General features: G+C 59.7%; 1 protein-coding gene across 7 annotated transcripts; it reads right to left on the minus strand.

The window, feature by feature from the left end:
• Positions 1–2498: 2498 nt before the first annotated feature.
• Positions 2499–23100, minus strand: GGA1 (golgi associated, gamma adaptin ear containing, ARF binding protein 1). Of its 7 annotated transcripts, none has more exons than XM_060164323.1 (17): positions 22747–23100; positions 18738–18822; positions 17398–17473; positions 15485–15583; positions 14372–14495; positions 13881–13981; positions 13118–13198; positions 11931–12071; positions 11772–11853; positions 10577–10684; positions 9758–9910; positions 6251–6315; positions 5615–5781; positions 4955–5148; positions 3859–4028; positions 3513–3623; positions 3178–3421 (listed from the first exon to the last, which is right to left on the minus strand). In XM_060164323.1, the coding sequence occupies exons 1-17, from the start codon at positions 22787–22789 to the stop codon at positions 3311–3313; spliced, it is 1911 nt and encodes a 636-aa protein (XP_060020306.1). In that variant the 5' UTR covers positions 22790–23100; the 3' UTR covers positions 3178–3310. The 7 variants fall into 7 exon arrangements, with proteins under 7 accessions (XP_060020303.1, XP_060020301.1, XP_060020302.1 ...); XM_060164321.1 differs by lacking the exon at positions 22747–23100 and adding an exon at positions 21530–21677 and having other exon boundaries at positions 13881–14017; XM_060164322.1 differs by lacking the exon at positions 22747–23100 and adding an exon at positions 21530–21673.
• Positions 23101–23452: the final 352 nt, after the last annotated feature.

Raw genomic sequence — 23452 nt, forward strand, 5'->3', positions numbered from 1 at the left:
CCTCCAAGGGGAGGCTTCTGCCCAGAGCAGTTAGGCATGTGCTGTCACTTCTGGGGCTCCGAAAACTTCCTTGCCTCCTCCTCCAGCCAAAAGGACTTACTGGGGAACCCCAAGTGGGGCTGAGGCACGGGGACTCCACCGCAATCCTGACAGCCCTGGAGGGCGTGTGCCCTCAACCCGGGCCCCAGAGGACGGCAGCGGATGGGGGTGGGGTGGGGGGGTGCGATGTGCAGTCAGGGTGGCCACCTCATAGGACTCCTGGTCACATCTGGCCCCTAACACATGCCCTCAAGCACTTTATAAGCTCCCTGAGCCTCGGTTTCCCATTTTCACAGGGCAGCTGGAGGGAGGGGCTGCGTGCTGCCGGCCTAGAGCGGCGCTGGGCTAGAGCCGGCTCCCCTCTTATCTGCCTTGCTGGGCCCGTGTCCCCGCCAGGAGGCCCGCGGAGAATGGGGGCAGGGGCATCAAGAGGACTGCAGGGACAGGCTCCCCAGGCGAGCGGTGGCTTCTGTTTCTCTTGGCTGCTATGAACAGACGAGCCCAGTGTGCTGTGGTTATTTAAAAAAAAAAAAAAAGCGCTGCTGCTTCCAGCCGCACAGATAGAAGTGGAAGTGTGCCTTCAAGGCCTGGGAAGTCCCACTGCTCCTGGCGTGGGGGGGGGGGGGGTGGGGGTGACCCTTGCAGAGACAGAGAACACTCCTGCGTGTACCCCCTTCCAGCCTGAGGTCTCCAGGGGCTCTGGACCTGTGTCTGGATTGACATGCAGTATTTGGGGGATGCCTCCTCCAGGTGGTGAAAGCAAAGGGTCCCCTCCTCTGATCAGACACCCCCTCTAGCCCCTCAGACAGGTGCGGGCTCCTGCGGCAGCTCCCGTGTGCATCTCCCTCCCAGCTCTCGGCGGTCATGCTCCTGGCTCAAGGGTCCCGTGCCAGGTTGTGAGCTCTGAGGACAAGGCTGTGCCTGGCACAGGTGCTGCTCAAGAGGCACTTGCAGGACAGACAGGCAGACAGCTGGATGGGTGGCCTAGGAACAGGGAAAGGTGGTCAGAAAGACTGAAGGGATCTCCCTGTCCCTGTGACATCTGGGTCACTCCAAGCCGACTGGGGGACCCTTTTGCCCAAGGACTCTTCAGAAGGCCTCTGAGGGGCCTTACAGCTCACTGGGTCCCTCCCACCTTTTCAAACAAGGAACCTGAAGGCCAGAGAAGGAAGCACCTTGTTCAAAGTCTCACAGCAAGCTAGAGACGCCACTGGAAGAGGCCCAGGCTCCCAGCCAGCAGTCACAGGCTCACGCAACCTGTAGAGTGCATGCTCCTGAGGGTGCTTCTGGGACCCCAGGGGTACGCCACAGGGAATAGGGTTTTGTTTCATTTAAAGGAAGAAGCTTCCAACAAGAGATTATCTTTCGGAGACATCACAAGGGTTTAGGCAGAGTCCTGCCTGGCGGGCAGGGAGGGGAACAGGAAGGAGGCCACGTGGCTGAGAGGTCAGGGTGTCTGGGGGCCTGGATGCAGGATGGTGGTCACACTGTGGGGGCAGTAGGGAACTGGATATGCTGGCTCTGAGGCCTTGCTCCCTCTCCTGTGCCCTTGACAGCACGGCCCACGTCGAGGAGCTCTTGCCGTGCACTTCCAAGGGTCGGCCTGGCACAGAGAAGGGCCCTCATTTGCAGAACTGAAAAGAGCGCGCAGGCTCGGCTGGCCTCCAGCACTTCTCAATAGCATCTATGTAAAGGTGTTCAGCGCCCAAGTTCACACTGCGAAAAACTAGATTAGACAAAGGGAAATTGATGTCTTAAATGCAGAACTTCCACCGTCTGCTAGAAGAGGAAGGGCGGGCAGCCTTCCCCAGATGTCTGTGAGCAGGAACCCTCCCCAGCAGAGCGCAGAGGGCACGGAGGGCGGGCTCCCCACCACAGAGCAAGCCCTGGACTAGCTCCTGGCTCTGCTCCGTGCTGGTTGGCTCCCTCACCTGCTAGCCTCTAAGCCACTCCCCAGCCTCCCAGTTAGAGAAACACTGACAACCCAGTGGGGACGTGCAGGGTCCGTGGGCCTCTCCGGAAACAAGCTGCAGCCGGCACCCTGCTCCCTGGGAGTAGCCTCTGGGGAGAGGGAGCAGCTGAGGCGCGGGCCTCGGGTGGTGCTGCACCGCAGCTGTGTTTTGAGGGCTGAGTGCAGCAAGAGGAAGTTGTGAGTGGCCAGGGGCCTCCCCCTCAGCGTCTGCAGCAGCTGGGGCTCCTGGCAGGCCCGAGCAGCCGCTCGCTTCCAGCCGGGACGGCTCTGCGCCCACCACAGCCCTGGGTCCTCTCTGGTGACTCAGCAGTGGCCACAGGCCCCTGAGCTGGGCCTCTTCCGGTACAGGGACTGGGAGCGGTGAGCAGAGGAACCGTGGCCTGATCTCCAAGGAGAGGCAGAGGGGTCTGCGGGGCAGCCCGGGGTCCTCCCACTCTTGGACCCCTCCTGACTCCCTCTACCTCAGAAGGACCACGAGAGCTGCTGGTCCAGGAAAAAGGACGTTTTATTTCCATAAATACTCCTGCTCTCACTCACACACTGACCTCACTTCTGCCCATGGACAGACGGACGGACAAAACCCAATGAATGAAAGAGACACACTGAGAACTCCAGTGCAGGACCTCCCTTGGCCAGGGGCCTGGGAGCCCCCAGCTAGGGCCACCTGTCTCTCCCACAGTCCCCCTGGAGGCCTGACAGCAAAGGGGCCAGGAGAGTGGAGTGAGACCCCCAGGAGGAGTGGGGGAGAGGTGGGGCTCCCCTCACTGGGCCCCCTGAGACGGTGACCACAGGGCCACGCAGAGAGAAAAGCTAAGAGAGTCAAACCACACACCCGAGAGTGCAAAGAGCTGGGGGTGCAGGCGTCACGCCCCCCAGTCACCCGGTTCCTATGGAGGCCTGAGCTGGTCCCGGCTCCAGCACGGCCCCAAGTTATGGCTGGGCCTTCCCATAAGGCATAAGAGACAGGCAGGGATGACCCCTCCCCAGGCTGGGGTCGGGGCTGGGCCTGAGGTCCTGGCCCTTGCCCGACAGCCATGCTTCTCCCCCACGACCCCAAGTCCTTCCGGGGCCCGTGTGCAGCACTTCCCTGCTCCAGCCTCCCACCTGTGACGAAGGTCCCCACCAGTGCAAACCGAGGCCTAGCCTCCTGCTGGGTTTGGCTCAGCAGGGGAGAGGGCAAGGAAGGAGGGGGCCGCAGGGGGGAGGGGAGAAGCACCAGACCCAGGGGAATATGGCCGTGGGAACCCTGGCTCAGTGGTGGCCAGTCCCGTCGCCCCTCCTCTCCCCAGCCCCTCTGTTCTAGAGGCTCCCCCAGGTCTCCGGTGGGGGGAACTGATCCACGTCCCCCATCTCGTTGTAGGTCTGGTCGCCCATGGTGAACAGCAGCTTGTAGCGGAGACGAACCTTCTCCTGGGGCAGACATGGTGAAGGCAGAGGGTCGGACGGGGAAAAGAGGCTGCCCCACCCCACAGCGGTGCCCTGGCACAGCTGGGCCCCTCACCTTCTGGGGGTTGGCAAGGAGCAGGACCTGGGTGATGGCTGAGGGGTGGACGATGGGGTTAAATGCTGGCAGCTCTGTGCCTGAGGGCGGCTGCAGCTTCACCTTCATGATCTGCGGACAGGAGGGCAGGATGGGGCACAGCTAGCCCTGGCTTCTCGTCCCCAGTCCCTGGGGAACAAGGCCCAGCCTCCTGCCAGCTCCTCCTCTGGGGGCCCTTCTACCCCCAACTCCCCAAGAAGAGAGAGACAGAGACACGGAGACAGAGACCCTACCCCCGCCCTGGAGAGCTGGCCCCCCATCCAGCCCCAAGTCACCCTGCCTTGAGGGGGGGTCTGCCCATTGTCACCTTGGGGACAGCTGACTGGAAAACAATGTTGCGGATGGGCTGGGGGGCGGTGCTCAGCATGGAAACTACCACCACCAGCACATCGGAGCGCCCGGGCAGTGGGTCTCGGGCGAAGTGGAAGAGGACCCGGAAGCCATGTTGGTCATACACGGTCACCGGCAAGATGCTGCCTGGCAGAGGAGAAGGGGAGAGGGCGATGGCGGGGGCGGGGGGTGGGTGCCAGGCCTGAGCCCAAGCACATCCGACCAGCTCCCCACACCCGGCCGACCCCGGGCACTCGCTGCTCTGCTGGGGATGAATACACAGACCCAGACCCAGGCTGTCGCCTTGACCCTGGGCAGCAGTGCAGTCAGGGGTGCAGTCTGGGGCTCACACAGGCAGGTGGACTTTTAGTGTGATGGTGAAGGCAGAATGCCCACCCTGGAACCGCGTCCCAACCAGGCTCCCGGAGTGCCGGGCGGCTGCTCCCCGAGTGCGCGAGTGAAGGGCTGTGCCTGAGCTTCACGCATGCTGTGTGTGGCCCCGGCACAGCCACTCTGCTTCTGTGAGCTCAGGGTCCTCCATGCTGCTAAGACGGCGGTACCACTGCCTAGCTCCTGGGGACCCCAAGGGGGCGACACCCTCGTCACAGCGAGCTCACAAATGGACAGCGCCGAGAAGACTAGCCCGTCTTCATCAGTCTGCTCACAGCCTGGTGCCGCGGGCGGCCCTTTTGCTCCCAGGCAGAAGCCTAGGCTTGGACCTCAATCTTTATCCTGTTTTGGTTTTATGATCTTGGGGAGTCCCACAGACCTCCCCTGTCCTGGCCCTGCCTTCCCGGGGAGGGGCGCAGGGGCCATCCATGAGAAGTCCTCTTGCCTGGGTCACCCTGGAGTTTAGAACGCAGTTTTGTGACACTCTGGGACCAGTGAGAAAACTGAGTCCTGGCAAGAGGAAGGGTCTTGCCCAGAGGCCCCGCTGAGTCGGGCAGGGCTGGGAGGGGAGCCCTGCCTTCCCACTGGCTGCCCCAGATCCAGCTCCTGACAGCAGGCAAGGCGGGTGGGGCCGCGAGCTGACCCAGCCCAGCCAGTACCCACCGTGCCCTCGCCCTACTCACTGGGTTTGATGGACTCCAGAGGCACAGTGATGTTGGCCAGCGAGAGCTCCGTTGGTGTGGGCTGCTGCAGGGGCCCAGGGGCCTCGGGGGACACGGCGTGGAGGAGGCTGGTGGCGCCGGAGCTGGACACGCTGCAGCTGCTTTTATTCTGCAGGTCCCGGAGTGTGAGGCGGGGGGCTGGCTGCTGCTTCTCCCTTATTGGGGCGTGGTGCATTGAGAGGTGAAGCTTTGGTGGCCAAGAGCCGAGGGGCACAGGGAACGCTGGGCTTCCCGGCTGTCCCTGACGGCTGCTCAGACACCCCCCGTCTCTCTGGCCTCGGTCTCCTCACCTTGGAGCGGGCAGCTCTTGCTCACCCCACCCACTCGGGGTCAATGCCCTCGTCCCTGGCAGCCCTCTGGGCCTTCAGTCTTTGTCAGGTGCTGGCAGGCCAGGCCTAGGGGAGGGCGTGAGTGGGGCACGGTCCCCTATCTCTCATACCCTCCACGCCCTGTTGGATGGGCCCCGCACCTGCTGTGGTCACTGCTGTGTCCCTCGAGCCCAGGACAGCACTTGGCACACGGCGGTGCTCCGGCAGTGCTGCTCACGGGGACAAAGCAGCACCGGGCCTCTCCCTGATGGGCCTGGGGCAGGGGCAGGGTCCGGGCAGGGCGTGCCCTCACCACCGCACTTGCTGGGACTCTGGGGGCAGCGACTGCTGCAGGAGGGTCTTCCCCAGGAGGTCCAAGTCATCCAGACCACTGCTTGTGGGCAGGGACGTCTGTGCCGGGGGCCGACTGTCCACGTTGGGGGCCGGAGCGGGGTGGGGGGGCTCCGTGCCATCAGACGACTGTTGGGCATACAAAGGATGCGGGTGGGTGAGGCTGTGCTGAGAAGGCGTCAGGTCACCTGGCACTGCCCTGAGGCCCCTGCCCCTCCCGGCAGGAGACATCTGGGGAAGCAGCAGCAGGGGTGTGGACAACATTCCCGCCAGCCTGCGCCCCTCTCACCCCAGGGCCATCGGTGGGCCAGGCCTGGTCTGGGATTCTACTCGAGTAACCATCCCGTTCCAGGGACCTCGGAGTCACCCTCAAGAGAAAAGGAACGGGGAACCCCCATCTCAACCCAAGAGAAACCCAAGGCTGAGACACGCAGGGAAAAGCGCTGTGAGGGGAGGCCCGTCCACCTTCCTCCATCCTGGGATGGGTGCCTCCGCCCCCGGGGCCACCCGTTCCCCAGCCCTCCTGCCCACCCGTCCCTTCACTGCCCCTCAGGCTGCCTGTCCCGGCTGCTCTGACCCTGGGATGGGCCCCTCCTACCTGGAAGCTGTTCCACCCAGCACCATCCAATCCTGGGCCTGAAGGGGGTGTGGGGTCGCCTAGGCCTGCAGGGAAGCAAGACCGAGGTAGAGCGGCTGGATTCGTGAGCAGAGGCAAGAGAGCCGGGGCAACTATGTGCTGAGTCAGGGTTCCCTGATTGCTACCCTCCCCCTGCACCCCCTCCTCCGAGAGGCTCAGCTTGAAGGGGACACGCCCCCTTCCCCCCCAGAGGGAACCAGCCGCAGAGCAGAAGTAGAAACCAAAGACCCCAAGAGCCCATTCCCTGGGCCGAAACACACTTCCTCTCTTGCCACTCAGAAGCCAACTCAACTACTGAGGGCAGCTGGAGCCGGGGTGTGTGTGTGTGTGTAGAGGGCGTGGGAGACGCCACGTGAGGTCCGTAAACTCAGATCCAGGCAGGCAGGGATCAGCACCCTGTGCCCGTCCAACCTGGAGGGACACCCTCTGAGCATCACAAGGGCCCTGGGCCCAGGCCCGGCCCAGAATCTGAGCAACCGGGGGCAAGGTGCCGGCTGGGCCGCAGGGTCCGAGCACACCACGTGGATGGCCTGGGCAGACTCTAAAGGCCCTGTCTGCCCTGGCACGTGCCAAGGCTGGCTGACTGGTGCAAAGGAGGGCGGTGGCCCTTCTGCTCATCATCTGCTGGTCGGTAGAGGGCAACAGGTCACCAGCCAGTTTGACCTCTGCCCGCCCTGAAGCACACCCCCAGGCAAGTTCACCCTGGTTTTTAAAGAGGAGCCAAGTTACCCTGTTTGTAGCAAAGCCTGAATAAGTGAGGTCCAGCCTGACAGGCAAGGGTGAGGCATGGGAGGCTGCAACTGCTGGGTCTCCACCTCTGGACATGCCTCTCTGAGGCCAGGGACAACACAGTGGAGGCTAACAGCCCCGGGGCAGGCGCTGCAGACGTGAGTCTCAATCCTCACACAGCCTTACGAGGTTCTCATGCCTTCTTTAGAGATGAGGAAACGGGTGCTCAGAGGAGCTAAGTAACCTGCCCGCAGTCACACAACTGGAAAGCGACAGAGTCTGGACTTGGACAGAGCAAGGCCTAATTATTGGAGCTCAAACACAGCTCTGCCACCCAGCTGTGTGACCTTGGGCTGGTGGCAACTTTCCTGTGCCTCGTCTGTAAGACGGAGACAACAGTAGCATTTGCATCAGAGGACTGTTGTCACTACTGAATGGGACAATTCAGACACGGTGCCTGCCTGGCGCTGGGACGCCCTCTCTGGCAGACGGGAAGTGCGTTTTGCTTACCCCACCCCTCCCCTCCCCCTTCCTGCCACAGAGAACCCTTTAGGATGAGCCCCCTTTGTGGTCCCAAGGCTTCCTCCACTCCCCCGAGCCGGGGAGCTGGGTGGCTGCTGCCCTGCCACTTCTGGTTCTGGTTCCCGCATTTTTTTTGCTTTGAGTAGCAACCAGAGGAAGCTGGAGGCTCAGGGCTCTGCTGAAGCGACCTGGGGACAGGAAGTGCAAAGCACACAGTGCCTCGCTGGGGTCTGGGCCACACGCTCCCGCTGCCGCCTGGCGCAGGCTCTGCTGGGGAAGACGAGCCTGTGTGTGCTTTCTGGTCATGGGGCCATCTTGACCTCTCAAGCGGGGCCAGGGTCCTCTCTCCCTCAGTCACCCCTGGCTCTGAATGAAGAGGGCACAGGTGGGTGGGACTCCTCAGGAAGCCCCCGCAACATCCTGTGGTCAGGGCCTCCTCGGGGGGTGCTGGCTGACGGGCCCGCACAGGGGAACTTGACCTGGTCTGCTGACCCCCTTGTCTCCCGCTCGTCGCTCCAGGCCCTCGCTTCCCGTTCCCGACTGACGAGCTGAGTCAGAGCAGCTACGAGTGAGGCTTCAGGATCTGAGGGCCTCGTGCAAAGCCTGGTGCCCCGTCAGGCAAGTCACTCAGCCTTTCTAAGCCTTGCTCTGGTATCTGCAGACCAGGGACGTTGCCAGCACCGTCTTCTGGGCTGAGTGGAGGGTGGGCTAAGACACAGCAGCGCTCGGAGGCCGCGGTCAGGGGAGCCCCCACCAGGACCCCGGCACACCATCGCTTCTCGGAGTCCGTCCGGTGTGGTTTTCACCTCAGAACTAACTCAGGAGAACACAGTCTGACTTGGCTTCCAAGTTAGTTTCCCAACACATCCTCCGAGACCCCCTCGACAGGGCAAGGTCTCCTTGACAGACCCGATCACCTCTATTTCTTCACGACTTCGGGCCATTGTGAGGAGGCTGCCCTGAGGCTCTCCTGAGGCTACGCTCTCAGGGGACGCTGCTGCGCCTGAAAGCTGCAAACTCTAAAACTGCTTGGCCAGCTGGGCGCCCTCTGCTTCTTCCCCAGGGATGAGCCTGCTCCCCACTGGCCTCTGGAGCCCCAACCCCACCGTAGTGTCTGCAGGCCTGGCCTGGGACCAGTGTGGCTCACAGAGTGCCCTGTGCTCCCGCACGGGCTTCCCTGGAGCTTCCAGAGCTCCCCACCTCTTTCTCTCAGTGGCGAGGAAATGCTGACTTGCCTGGGGAGCTCCCAATTCTAGGCTCTAACCTGCTACAGGGAAATCCCTTTGTTTTCCCGCAGGCCACCAGAGCCTAGGTGTGGCTGGCTTATCAGAGGTGATGCCAGCCTTACCGTTTAAAAAAAAAAAAAAAAAAAAAATTTTTTTTTTTTTTTTTTGGCTGCGTTGGGTCTTTGTTATTGCACGTGGGCTTTCTCTAGTTGCGACGAGCAGGGGCTACTCTTAGTTGCGGTGCGTGGGCTTCTCATTGTGGTGGCTTCTCTTGTTGTGGAGCACCGGCTCTAGGTGTGTGGGCTTCAATAGTTGTGGCGCACGGGCTTAGTTGCTCCGTGGCATGTGGGATCTTCCCAGACCAGGGCTCGAACCTGTGTCCCCTGCACTGGCAGGTGGATTCTTTTTTTTTAATAAACTTATTTATTTATTTTTGGCTGCATTGGGTCTTCGTTGCTGTGCGTGGGTTTTCTCTAGTTGCGGTGAGCAGGGCCTACTCTTCGTTGTGGTGCGTGGGCTTCTCATTGTGGTGGCTTCTCTTGTTGCAGAGCATGGGCTCTAGGCGCACCGACTTCGGTAGTTGCGGCACACGGGCTCATTAGTTGTGGCTCACGGGCTCTAGAGCGCAGGCTCAGTAGTTGTGGCGCAGGGGCTTAACTGCTCCGCGGCATGTGGGATCTTCCTGGACCAGGGCTCAAACCCATGTCCCCTGAATTGGCAGGCGGATTCTTAACCACTGCGCCACCAGGGAAGTCCCACCAGCCTCACCCTTTGACTGTAGGACCTGGCACAAGCTCTTTCACTTCCCTGAGCCTCAGCTTCCTCAGCTGTGAAATGGGCCTGATGCCTCTCCCCCATCCTCCAGAGGACTCACAGGAGGAGGAGGAACACGCTGACCTGACTGCGCTCTGAAAGCTGCCTCGTGTGCTGGGGGCATCACCCCCCACCTGCAGCAGAGCCTGTCCCGCTCTGGGCCCCGCCCCTTCCTCACCCAGAGACATGAGCTCATCGTCAAGTAGGGAAGCTGAGGTGCTGGGCTGCTCCAGGCTGGCCTGGTCACCAGGGCGGGTGGGCGTGGCTGGGTCAGTGGTGCCCACCGGAGGGAGATCCAGACCTGAGAGGTCCAACAAGGCCGAGGTGCTCCCTGGGGTGGGAAAGGAGAGTCAGGCCAGCCTTGGGCGGAGGACACTCCGAGTCCCTGGGGTCTGGGAGCAGCGGGCTTCCCCTCCTTGGCCACGCTCCCTCTGCCCCGAATCTGCTTGCCAGGCCTCTTCTTTGGCACATGGTGTCCCTTCCTCACAGAATGTACTTCCTTCTTCCCTCTCTCTTGGCCAATTGCCTCCCATCCTTTAAGGCCCCTCTTAGACTCCGATGTTTCTGTGTAGTACCCCACCCCCACCTCTCCCAAACAGGGCCAATTCTAACCCCTCCCGGGGGGGCCGTCACTTTACCCTGAGTGGAGCCCAGCCTGTAATGCTGATGTGTCAAACCCTCCGTGCCCACTTCTGATAATTAAACTAAGCCTCGGGGGTGTGACCTAGCCCCACACAACAGGTGCCAGACTTGTCAAGGGAAAGAAAGGCCTTCCTTCTTCTGCCTGTCCTTGCCAAACCCTCGGCTCCCTCCCCTCCGACTGCATCCAGACCTCTTCCCCCGCAGCTGCAGGCTTGGCACAGACTCCACCCCCAGCTCTCTCAGCGGGGGCCTCCCCCATCTTAAGGGGCCACCAAGCTCTGTGACCAGCACCCTAGCTGGGACCCCATGGCCCTCCGACTCGGGGGCCCTCCCAGCTCTCCTGCCACCTCCTCACCAGGGATGGAGGCGGCTGTGGCATCGCCGTTGACCTCCTCGCCCCGCACCAGCTGCTTGTACAGGTTGATGACCTGGGTGAGGCTGTCGTTGGCTTGCAGGATCTCCGCTGGAACAGGCAGGAGGGGAGAGGCCAGGCTGAAAGAATGTGGGGGCCTCCGGGGGGGGATGAGCACCCCACGGTCATCTCAAGCCTCGTGGGAGGGGCCCGGGGGCAGCCCACCTCGACTCCTCAGACTAAGGCCCTCTGCAACCTGCCCTCGCCCAGTCCCCTTCACGCTGCCCCGTGCCGGCCCCCGAACACACAGGCATGCCCCAGCCTCCAGGCGGGCTCTGCTGTCTGGAGACCCCCGGATCTCTGCATGGCTTCACCCCTTCCTACTTCAGGTCTTTATCCAATTCACCTCAGGGCGGCCCTCTCTAACCCCCAGCCCGCACCACCAGTCCCGCCTCTGTTTTTCTCCACGCCCCCTACCACCGTCTGACAAACTGCCCCACTCACACCCCTGCTTTACTGTCTGTCTCATCAGGCTACAAGCTCCATGAGGACTTGGCTCTGTTTCTGATCACTGCCATACCCCCCGGGCCCAGAACAGTGCCTGGCACAAACTAGGCCCTCGCTGATGTCACCTCCTGGGGGTCAAGGCTTAGAGGGATCTGAGCGGCAAGCCTCTTGGGTGGGGACCAGGTGCCTGGCACATGGGAGGTGCCCAGGGAACTCCTGAGGAACAGAGGCTGAGACTGTACCTAGCCTGCTGCCCAAGAGGCCCTGGCCGATGTGGCGGCACAAAAAAGGACGAGACCCTGACGTGTGGCCCTAGCAGGAGCCACGGGGTCCAGCTCTGGAAGCGCTCAGGCCTGAGGGATTTGCTCTAGGTTTCGAGCTCACCCTTACTGGGGAGGCAGTGTCTGGAGGGAGAGAGCCTCCGGTCCACCCTGGCTCTGCCACCGTTCTGCTCTCTGATCTGGACAGGTCACTTCCCTCCCTGAGCCCCAGTTGTGAAATAGGGACAATTCTCCCTCCTGTGCAGCTTACGGGCAGTAAAGAAGGTGTCTGTGAAGGGGCTTGACCCAAAGGGTCTCTAAAGCACATCAGCCCCTGATCTCCGCTTCCTTCTTCCTCAAAGTGGAGAAACCCAAGGTCACTGCTGGAGAAGGGGGCCCCCTGGTGGCAGCTCCTTCCAACTGCAGCTCACCTAAGGCCTCATCATTGTCCTCCGTGTCGCTGGCCAGTCGGAAGAGTGTGGGCCGCAAGCGCTCACAGCGCTGGTACAGTTCCTGGGGACAGCAGGGCGGGCAGGTCAGGGCCGGCGGGGGCCCTGCAGTGCGTGGGGGGTGGGTGGGGGCGGGCGCACCTTCATGAGGTCCTCACTGCTTTGGACGGCCGTGCCGCCCTGGCTGTGGTTCATCACCATCTCCGTCAGCAGCTTCACGTTGTTGTTCACCTCCTCGATGGCGCTCACCCGCTTTGAGATCTTCTCCATTCGCTTCTGGTCCTGGGGAGGCATTGGCAAACGGCCCCGGAGCACCCGAGTCAGGCCTGGACCTGAGCCAGGCACTGTCCCACACCACCCTCTGCTGGGCGTGAGATCAGCCCCTGCTAAGAGCCCTTCGGGCCCAGGACAGGGCACTCTGGTCCAAGAAGCCCTTGACCAACCCTGTGTTCACTTTCTCTCCTCTTGCCAACGCCCCCTGGACCCAGGCCTCTGCACGAGTCCATCAGATCTCTAGGGGTGGCCCAGGATTCTGGGTTTCCAGCACACTCACCAGCTGATCTGGAGGGCTGGGAGCTAGATTCACACCTGTGGTTCTACAGAACCCTCCCCCTCTCTGTATTTGTCCCTTGAAAGGAGGTTCAGTACTTGAGAGTGGAAGGGGACCTTAGTGGTCACCAAGTACAACTGAGAAACTAGTGCCGTGACCCCCTTGAAAGGCCGCTGCAGCAGTGACCCTGCTACCCCTCTCCCACTCTGCTCACCATGCATGCTCCTCCCTTGTGGAATGAAAGGTGGGCTTGTGCTGTGCCGTCTGATACAATCGCCCTCCTCGAGAAGAGCTGCCCTTTCTCTGGGCTGTCAGAGCACACAGTTTGCCCTAAGACAGCCAAGAGTGTCTGCCCTTTGGGTCTCTGGACTGCACTTTTTTGATGACATACCCTTATCAATAAAAAAGACTTCAGCATGCACCCACAACACAGGTATACATACTTATAAAATACATGGATATTATTCTCTCTATATGTATATGTATGTAAAATATACTGTATTTTGAACATAGTAAGGCCTAATTTCCCTCTAACTTTTACAGAAGAGGTATTCAGCCTCACAGAAGCCAATGCAGGTCAGCTTGGCTGCTGGGAAATTCCTCCTTCCACACGTTGATCCTGGCTCTGCCCGCAGGGTCCCCCTGACTCGGTCAGCTCTTTCTCTGCTGTCACAGCCCTTTAGTTGGGCCACTGCGCACACGTACACACGACCTCCCTCAGTGGCTCAGCTCCACATCCCATCCCGCCACCTCCTTGCACTCTGGCCTTGGCCATCACCTCCTGCACCATCTCCTTGATGAGTTTGTTGGCTGCTCGGAGGTCCTCGGGGTGGGAGCTCTTCAGCAGGCGGGCCAGCATCTGTGGAGACAGAGGGACATGGCTGTGACAGCAGTCCCTGGGCCTGGGGTCCCATGCTGGCTCCTTTTCCTGGTGGTAGGATGTGAATAAGTTACTAAGCTCTCCATGGGATGGCAAGGATCTGACACCTTACAGGGTGGCCGTGGGACAAGTGACACACTGCACGTAAGTGCTCTCCACAGCGCCGGCAGAAATAAGCTTTCCAGAAATGGTGCGCAACATTACATTACTATTGCTAGAGAATTCTTCTAGAAGGATGTACAGGAAACTCAACCTTTACCCCCGGGACTAGACCGGGTAGAAGAGGAGCTTTTAGTTTTTATCCTACCCCCGTGCTGTTTAAGCTCTTGCCCACAACCACATGCTTCTTTAACAAAAAGCTAGTAAAACCATTGTTGAGAAGGTCGCAGACATAAAGACAGGCAAGCTCCTTCCTGATCAACCTATGAAATGCCCTCAAACCAAGCCCAGGGCCACCAGCCTCAGGCCTGCATTTACTAAGTGAAGGGCACTGCGTGGGCAGCACTCAGCATGTGTAAGGGCTCAACACCCGGCGCCCGTCACCCACCACAGCGGCCGTGCTCAGCGTAGCCTCTGCTCCAGGGACAGGGCCGCCAGGGGCTGGAAACCACTGACCCCCAGTGGGCCTGGAGTCCTCATCTGGCCCTCCCTGAAGCCTCACCTTGGATTTCTCCTCGTCTTCAAAGATCACATTCTTGGGCCGCGGCGGAGGAAGGGGAAAGGTGGCATCATCTGGAAGCTTGGGGTCGGCCTTCACAATCCCTGCAGTGGACGGCGGTGGGGAGACCGTCTCAGGGTCTGGGGCGGAGGGGAGAGGGGATGGGGGCAGGCAGGGGTAGGCTGGAAGGTGGAGGGCAGGCTTTCTCCAGCATGCTGGTGCTGCACTGTGTGGGGTCAGGGCCTGCTCCTGAACTACCACGCCAAAGAGTGTGTGTGCGGGGTCGGGGCAGTTAGAAACCTGTATTTTGAGGCCGTACCATGGGGACCAGTCTCTGACTCAACCCCATCTTTTCTCCATCCAAGCTGGCCTCAGGCAGAACCATAAAGAGGCCCCACTGGCTCTATGTTCTTGAGAAGTTAAAGGGCAGACCTAGGACCTTGCTGCCAGAGCCCCAGGGAGGAGGTGGTCACACCCCACCTCTGGTGCCTCACCCTGCTTCTTCAGCATCTGGTAGGCCTCTGCGATCTTCACCTCCTCAGGGAGGCCGACCGTCCAGCTGTAGAGAAGCTCCAAGATCTTGTTCTTCACCTTCTCCGACGTCCGAGAGCCCAGGTACTTCGGGGACGGAAGGGAGAGGCGGCTTTGACATTGCCCGGCCCCACTCACTGTAGTCCCAAGCCCAGCCTAAACCTGGCTGCGTCCCCAGGACTCCTTCAGAAACCTCAGCCTACACGACCCTCCCACCTGACCGGCCTGAGCTCACCTCCTGGCCCTGCTGCTGCTCACTAGCTGTGCGAGCCCTGGGTGTCCCAGTGCCCCGCCTGTTGAGTGGGGATGACAGCAGCAGCACCGTGCTGGGGAAGCAAAGCTGACACAGGTAAGGCCCAGAGCCTGGCGCCTGCTCTCGGCCAGCTCGTGGAAACCTTAACTGTGACCTCAGGAAGGAGGAGCCACTAGGCTCCGGGCTGACCAGGGAAGGAGCAGGTGTGGAACCGCTCGGCCCTGGGCTCCATTCAGTCTCCCAGCAGCAAACTCAGCAGAGGGAACTGGCTCTCACTCTGGTCATCTCCTGAGAAGAGCTGCTGGGTCCTTCAGCGGCTCTGGTCAAGGGATGCATCTGAGCAAGGATGGGCGAAGAGGCGGGCTCTCACCCAAGGGGCATCAATCATGTTCCTGCCCTAGGGGAGGACTCCTCAGGCCCATCAGAGGCTCTGTCGCTCAGGTTTGGGGCCTCAGCATCCAAGGCCTCAAGGAGGCCACTCTTGTGAGGGGGAGACAGGGAGACCCTCCACTAGACACCTAGGCGGGGTGCCGTGGCCAGGTCTGCAGGGAGAGACCTCAGAGCCCGAGCAGCCCGCGCTGGGGAGGCTGTTCTGCGTTCAGTGCACTCATTCCTCCCTAAGCGCCAGGCAGCTCCAGAGCTGGCCGGCCACCAGGCAGCCTGGAAGCGTTCTTCCTGGAAACCCAGCCATCCCGGGCTCAGCTGTGAAGGGAACCCTGAGAAAGGGTCTGTGTTTGTGTTGGGTCAGGATGAGGCCAGTCAGTCACCCCTCCTCAACCGCCATCTGACAGCGCAGGTCTGAGCGTGCGCTGGGAGCACCCACCTTGGGAGACACGACCTTGATGAGCTCGTTGAGGAAGCGGAACTTGCCCACCTCGTCGTGGAACCTTTTGCCGCAGCTCTTCATGCATGTTTCCAGCACCTGGGGGGGTGGTGTGAGGTGCGGGGACCCCCAGGGAGGATCAGAGGAGGTACCCTCCCTCCCACGCCTCAGCCAGGGCTCAGAAGCCCAGGGACCGGCAGTGAGAAGGGGGAAGATGACTCTTGAGAAAAAGAGGATTCTGAAGTTCAGAGACCCCCTGAGACTGATCACCACCCGCTGGGGGACAGGGCTGGGCCACCCCGAGAGCCTGGCGATGCCCAACTCGCAGCACCGACTTAGTCCCTCCGTGGCTTGGCCATATCTGAGGACCACTTGTAAATTACTTTCTTACTATTTTCCTTCGATGATTTTTTGAAACGTAAATAGGCACCATCAGACTCAGCCTCATCCTAAGCTAGATGCGTGTGAGATCAGAGGACTAACGTGTATCTCAGCCTCATCCTGAGCTAGATGCGTGTGAGATAAGAGGACTAACGTGTATCTCAGCCTCATCCTAAGCTAGATGCGTGTGAGATCAGAGGACTAACGTGTATCTCAGCCTCATCCTAAGCTAGACGCGTGTGAGATCAGAGGACTAACGTGTATCTCAGCCTCATCCTAAGCTAGATGCGTGTGAGATCAGAGGACTAACGTGTATCTCAGCCTTATTCTAAGCTAGATGCGTGTGAGATCAGAGGACTAACGTGTATCTCAGCCTTATTCTAAGCTAGATGCGTGTGAGATCAGAGGACTAACGTGTATCTCAGCCTTATTCTAAGCTAGATGTGTGTGAAATCAGAGGACTAACGTGTATTTCAGGGGAAAAAACCCACCCAAACCCTAACATGTTAAAACAAATACAGAACTATTAAAAGGAAAACTGTTTATCTACCACCGTCTAAAATCAGCTTTGCTCTATGGTTTGTTGCTATCTGACCCATGCTTGGGGGCCACAACACTGCACCCCCTGCTCTTCTGCTACTGGCTCAGCTTTGAAACCTCTGGCCTGAGCCCAGTTGTCACCCCTTGCACCCCTGTGCTGTCCTGTGCCTGGAGGCCATTGATGGGCTGGCCCGGCCCGGCCCCGTAATGCATCTATAAACACGGAGCTCTATAAACACGAAGATTCCTGGATGCATATACTATAGGGGTTCTGGGCGGCGGGTCTGGGGTGGGGCCCTGATTCAGCCTCCTGAAGGTCTGAGGCACAGCTGGAGCTGGGAATCCCTAGCCCGAACAACCTAGGGCTTCCTCCCCACAAGCAGCCTAACTGTGCAGGGTCTGGGGTGGGAGGCCAGCCCACCGGTTCACTGGGTGCCATGGGACCCTCAGGGGCTGGGCCACACCCCCATTCAAGGCCATCTGGGCACAACTCCCTTGGGCTCTAAAGAAGAACTTGGGGGCTTCCCTGGTGGCGCAGTAGTTAAGAATCTGCCTGCCAATGCAGGGGACACGGGTTCGAGCCCTGGTCCGGGAAGATCCCACATGCCGCGGAGCAACTAAGCCCGTGCACCACAACTACTGAGCCTGAGCTCTAGAGCCTTCGAGCCACAACTACTGAGCCTGCGTGCCACAACTACTGAAGCCTGCGTGCCTAGAGCCCGAGCTCTGCAACAAGAGAAGCCACTGCAATGAGAAGCCCACGCACCATAACGAAGAGTAGCCCCCGCTCACCACAACTAGAGAAAGCCCGCGTGCAGCAACGAAGACCCAACAATGAAGAGCCAATGCAGCCAAAAATAAATAAATAAATAAACTTATTTAAAAAAAAAAAAGAAGAACCTGTTGGGACCCCAAAAACCTCAGTCTTGGCCCCCCCGGTGCCACCCACATGGTCAGGGGACAGATGGCACCATGCTTCCCCTTCTCCTCACCGTCAGGGCCTGGATCGCTTCCCACTCCTGCGGGGACTGGATCTTGTGGGCCAACAGCCGGGTGGCAAGTGGAGGCCTGGGTGAGAGGAACAGCAGAGAGCCAGACTAGCCATAGAGCCCCGGGCACCCCAGGGAGGGCGGCCACCCTTCCCCACTGGAACTGCGGCCGGCAGTGGCTTCTCCAGGACACAGGCAGTGTCCAGCTCCCTCTCCGGACGGGGCTGGAGACTGTGGCACCAGAGAGCAGGACCAGGTAGGGAGTGCAGGCCGGGGACCTTTGAAAGGCGCGAGCTCAGCCCGTTGGCTGGCTTTACTGAGAACTGTGACCTGCCGTGCCCTTGGCTTGCCGTAGGGACAAGTACGGAGAGGTGGCCACAGCCTTCAAGGGCCCAGCCTGGGAGCAGAACATGACAATGTGCACAGAATATTCTGCTGGGAGAAGTCACGGTGGCAATGGTGACATCATCTACCAGATCATGAAAGACCTGTCACCGGTGACAGTAACAGCTAACGCATACGGAGCACTTACGATGTGCGAGGCACCTCGCGTCCATTTTCCTGCCTAACCTCCATGAGAGCCCCCCGAGGTAGGCAGCACTATCACCTCCACTTTACAGTCTCAGAAATGGGGGCTCAGAGGCATCTAGTTACTCGTCCAGGCGACTCAGTTAACAGAAGGGATGGGACTGTCACCTGAGCAGCTGGACTGGGGAGCACACACGTCACGCTGTCTGCACGGCATCCCAAGTGGAGCGTCTATGCTAATGGGGTGCGGCAGAAGCGAAGCACACTGAGCTGTGCTCCCCAAACTTCAGTGCCACCTGGGGAGCCTGCTAACAACGTCTCCGCCAAGCTCCCCGCCGGGCAGTCTAGTCCGAGTCTGGGTGCAGCCCACAAACGGACATTTTTGACAAACACACCGGGTGATCCTAATGCAGATGGTTCTGATTCTTCCTTGAGCAAAGGGCCTGCTGGCCCCTCCCAGCTGGGGAGCACGCAGTTCTCTGGGAGGCCCTCCCCAACAAAGCACGGGTGCGGGTCAGGCAGCCCTGGGCTTCATCAAGCCCGGGACTACCTCCTCCTCTCTATGAGATCTTGGGGGAACTGCTGAGCCCCCCGAGCCTCGGTTTGTTCACCTGTAAGATGGGTCCAGCAAGGCCCACCTCAGAGGGTGGCACACAGTGGCACTGAGTACAAAGTGCGCGCTGCCATTGTTAATTTGGGAGCACTTAAGAGTGGAAACTGGGTCTCAACTCATCCTCGTCTCTGCCCAAGGCCAGGGCCTGGAGTGTGCACGGCAGGTGCTGAGTGTGTGAGTGAAAGACGGGGAAGCCACCTACCCCTCAAAGTCCTCGTTGAGCTGCTCGCAGAAGCCGTTGATGCTGGCCCAGTGCAGCTCCTTGTTCAGGGGGTTTGTGGCTCTGTCTGGAGGAGAGAGGGCCAGTGGCCTGGTGAAGGGATCCCTGCCTCTCCCACCCCCTGCCCTGGCGCATGGCTGAGCATGCAAAAAGGCCTCCCCTGGACTCCCTGCTCCGACGGCCCCAAGACCCCAGCGCTGACGTCCGTCAAGTCAATGCACAGAGGAGCTGCCGTCTGCGGGCTTCTCCTTGCAGCTTCTCCCCGAAGGGCCCCGTGTCTAGAGATTGTGCTCAGGGGTCGTTCCCCTCCCGCATTGCCCCAACCCCTGCTGCTGTACGCCTGTCTGCACCTCCTCTGATTCTGCTCCTGAAGTGTCCCCATAATTCTCACAGAATTTACTCTCAGAGGAGATCCAGAGGTAAGGGAAAAAAGCAGTAGTTCCAACCTCAAGGAGCTTTGCAGCTGGGAAGTGGGCCAAGGTCAGCTAGGTTCTCAATAGAATGTGACAGAGGGAGGCAAAGGAGCCGTGGGAACCGGTAACTGGAGGAGGGGACTCAGGGGAGCCTGGAGCCAGGGCAGGCTGCCTGGAAGAGGCAACACAAGAAGCACTGGAGGGACTTAACCAGGCTGGGGATGATATGCCTCGGAACAGCTCAAGGGTTGCGGGTGAGAAGAGCTGTGGATAACAGCTCAGGGCAGGGCATGGGGGACCTTGGGAAGGAGTGCGGCTCAGGTATCGCTTCCTTCTTCCCTAACAGCGCCACCTGCCCGGGGCAGCACTGCCGAGGCAGCTCTCTGCTGTGTCCCCCAGACCCGACCTGCATCATGGGTCCAAGTCTGCCATTGCACCGCATCCCAGCCACGTGTGCACACGTCCGTAAATGCACACCCAGTAAATGAGTGAATGGCCGCGGGTTCAGCTGCAGGCGGGCAGGGGGAGGTTCTGGGGGAATCCGAATCCAGGAGTGGGTAGTGGCCAGGAAAGGGCCAACGGGAAGGGGTGGTAAACAAAGCCAGACAGTACCCCCCGACCCCCAACGCTGGTGAGACAACAGCTAAAAATAAACAACAAGGTCCTACTGTATAGCACAGGCAACTGTATTCAATATCCTGGGATAAACCACAATGGAAGAGTATAAAACAAGAATGTATATATGTGTAAAAGTGAGTCACTTTGCTGTATAGCAGCAATTAACACATTGTAAATCAGCTGTATTTCAATAAGACTTTTTAAAAGCCCCCAAAATTTAGTAGGTCACTTAACTTCCCCGAACCTCCATTTCCCCATGTGTAAAGTTGGAGCAAAGTAAGAAGTGATTTGGGATGACAGCAACTCTATCCAGGGTAAGGCGTGGGGCAGCCGGAGCTGGATCTTCATCGCCTCCCGACAGCCTGTCTCCAAGCGTCACCCTGTGCTGGTCAGTTCTGCCCAAACCTGAGGACGGAGCCGAGGGTGTGGAGGGCACAGCCCAGGAGGTGGGACACGGAAGGATCTGTGGTCAGGAGGAGGCTGGGGACTCGGCCTGTGATGCCTGCCTATTTGGGGCCCTGTGCTCTGGCGGGAGGCCTGGAGCCCTAGGATCCCAGTGCCTGGCAGCCAATCATTCAATTCATATTTATTCAATAAATATTCTGAGTGTGGGACCACAGCAGTGAACAAGACAAAATCCCTGCCCTCTTGGAGCTCACCGCCCAGCAAGAGAAACACTGACTACTCAGATAAACAAACAAACAGGATACTGTACACTGTTGCAGAGTGCTATAAAGAAAAACAGAGCATTAAAAAAAAACAGAAAGAAAGAAAGAAAACCAGAGCAGGGAGAAGGTATAAAGAAGTGTGTGTGGGGGGCTGCTTTCTGGGAGGGCTCTCAGAAGTACAGCTGAGCAAAGATCTGAAAGAAACATTTCCTCTGTGCATATAAATCTCTGCTCCAGGAGCCCTGCAGAGCCCGCCAGTCCCTGGGAGAAATGAAGCCCCTGCTGACCACCCAGGAACACCAGAAACAGCTGCCCCCCCCATCTACTCTGCCTCCCAGCCTCCCAGCCCCCCAGCATGGCCAGAGGCTGCTTAGAAAACTAGAATGGGGCTGGATATTGCCTACTCAATGACATCCAGCCGGGGGACCCTAAAACAGGAAGTCCCTTAGAGTGTCAGAGACACATGAGTCTGAGTGAGGACAGAGAAACTGGTTCTAGAGCCTGCTCCTAAGTCAGAAGCCAGTGAGGAAGAAGTAGTGGCATCATGAGACACCTTCTCTGCATCTGGTTCAGAGCGAGGGCCTCTGGGTCCAAGGAGATCTGACCAACCTCTCTGGCCCTGGCTCCCAACTCCCAGCCCTCTTACCTCTACCTGGGGGGCGCACTTTCCCCAGCAGGCAGCAGGGTAGAACACAGAGGGAAAGAGGGAATTGTTTCACAACAGGGCATGACTCCACCCTGTCACTCTACAGTGGTGACAATGTCATCAGTTACCCACCAAAAGCTACTCTTCACCTCCAGTCACTGCAAGGTAAGAGCTTACAATTTTGCTAGGGCACAAAGGGCAAGGAAAAGAGAAAACCCCATCAGCCGCGATCTATCAGAGCCTAGCCTCCTGCCAAACCTGAGGGGCCTGCCTCCTGTCTGTTTTTCAGATCAGACTCTTTGGCCTCTCAGAAAATTCCCACTGTTGCTAAACCTGACACTGTTCTGTAGCACCCACGGCTCAAGGCTTGCGGCCTGTCAGATCTGTCAGCCAGGGCCCTGCCCATCCCCCCTAAGTTACTGCTGAGACCTGGACACTTGTGGCGTTCCAGAACAGTCTCCACGGCCGCTGAGTGCTTCCTTTCCATGCCCTCCCCCACCACTGGCCAACTGACTCTGAAACATCCGTGGAGACGGTGTGCTTCTGGGACCATCCTCAGGATTCAGCTCTGCACAAGACTGGCTTAAAAGGGGCTGGTCATAATCCCAAATCACCCTGCGCAGCTCCCTGGTGTGCCTGGAGTCAAGGGGCTGAGATGAAAGTAGACCCAGAGGACTCTCTGAGGCCCCGGTACAGATGTGACCTGAATGGGAGCAAAGACTTGGGAGGGAGCTGTCCCTAGTCCAGTGGGGGAAGCAAGCCGTGCTCTCAGGAACAGAGTCCAGTAGTGGGTTATGAGAGCCGAGGATCTGCAGTGTGGGACATGGAGGTCAGGTAGACAGTGTGAGGGCTAGTACTCAGCTTAAGTAGTAGGAAATCGTGTCTGAGGAGACACAGGAGGAGATGCAGGGCCCTTTGGAGGAAACTTAGCAAGGGCTAGGAAAGGAGTCTTTGGTGGGGGGTGCAAAATCTCAGGGTCTGGACTGAGGGTAGAGATAGAGAACTTGAAATCGCTTCTGGAGTCTGAGACAGGACCCTCCCAAGCCTGTGGGGTTTGGGGGTTTCTCACTATGTGGCCAGAGCGCGGGGGATTCGATGGGTTAGTGGGTCCTACCTTCCAGGGCGGGGGAACGAACAAATGTGAGTTGCAAGCTCAAGAAAGGGATAGGAGAGAGTCACGCCATGCAGCGCCAGAGAGTGGAGGATTCGGGGCTCAAGGGGAGCCTGGCCCCTCGCTCCCGGGTGTGAGGTGCAGCTCTCGGGGCCGCTCGCTTGCTTCCTCCCTGAGTCCAGGGAATGACTTGGGTGTCCGCTCCGCGGAAAAGTCTGGGCCCGAGAGAGTTGGAGGCTGCTCTCTCTATCCCGGGGGTTCTGGGCGCAGAGCCGGGCGCAGCTCATTCCTCCCCGGGGGTCGCGGCCCAGGAATTGGAAAGGTGGGCGGCGCCTGCTCCCATCGCCGGTCCGCGCAGCTGGTGGGGTCCCCCTTAACCCCAGGGTCGGAGGTATGGGCTTGGGACACCGCCCCTACCGGGCCGGGGCAGGGCGTGAGGAGGGGGCGCCGCGTACCCCGCCCCCGCCGGGAAGGGGCCCGCCTAGTGCCCCCGGTTCCGGTTCCGGTCCGGCCCGCGCCCCTCCCGGACACTCACTGATTCGCGCCTCCAGAGTCTCCGGCTCCATCGCAGGCTCCATCCGCCACGGGCCCCCAGCCTCGGCACCGCCCCCCGCCCCCCGGCGCTCTCGCGGGACCTCCTCGGCACCGCCCTCCGCCGATTAAAGGGGTAACGTCCGTCCCGACGCGCGGAGAAGAGCATTCGGCACCATAGAGACGCGAACGAACTCGCCTAGAGCGCCATCTGCTCTCCCAACCCCTCCCCCAAGCGGCGCTAACATCGTGGGAGGGACTCGCCGCCTGCCTTGGTCACAGCGCTCTGGCCGGAAAGGAAGCCGAGGGACTTGGGGCTGAGGGCTGCACCATGGAAACCCTGCGGGACGCTCTAAGTCCTTCTGCGTCACGGCGATGCCTATGATCGCTTCCGGGAGAACTTTCTGTGGCCATGTTTTTGAGGGGCTCTGAGATCACTTCCGTATCCCTGAGCGGGTATTTCCGCTTAGATGCAAAAGTGGGAGGGTCCCTTAAAACGGCACTGACGTATGTTGGCCGCTGTGAAAGTAAGTCAAAGTTTGAGTGCTTACAGTGTTCCAAGTATTGTTTTAAGCACCTTTTTTTCTTTTTTATTTGGGCCTCTCACTGTTGTGGACTCTCCCGTTGCGGAGCACAGGCTCCGGACGCACAGGCCCAGAGAGCATGGCTCATGGGCCCAGCCGCTCCGCGGCATGTGGGATCTTCCCGGA

The sequence above is a fragment of the Lagenorhynchus albirostris genome, chromosome 11, assembly GCF_949774975.1.
Source record: "Lagenorhynchus albirostris chromosome 11, mLagAlb1.1, whole genome shotgun sequence".
Taxonomy (NCBI): Eukaryota; Metazoa; Chordata; class Mammalia; order Artiodactyla; family Delphinidae; genus Lagenorhynchus; species Lagenorhynchus albirostris.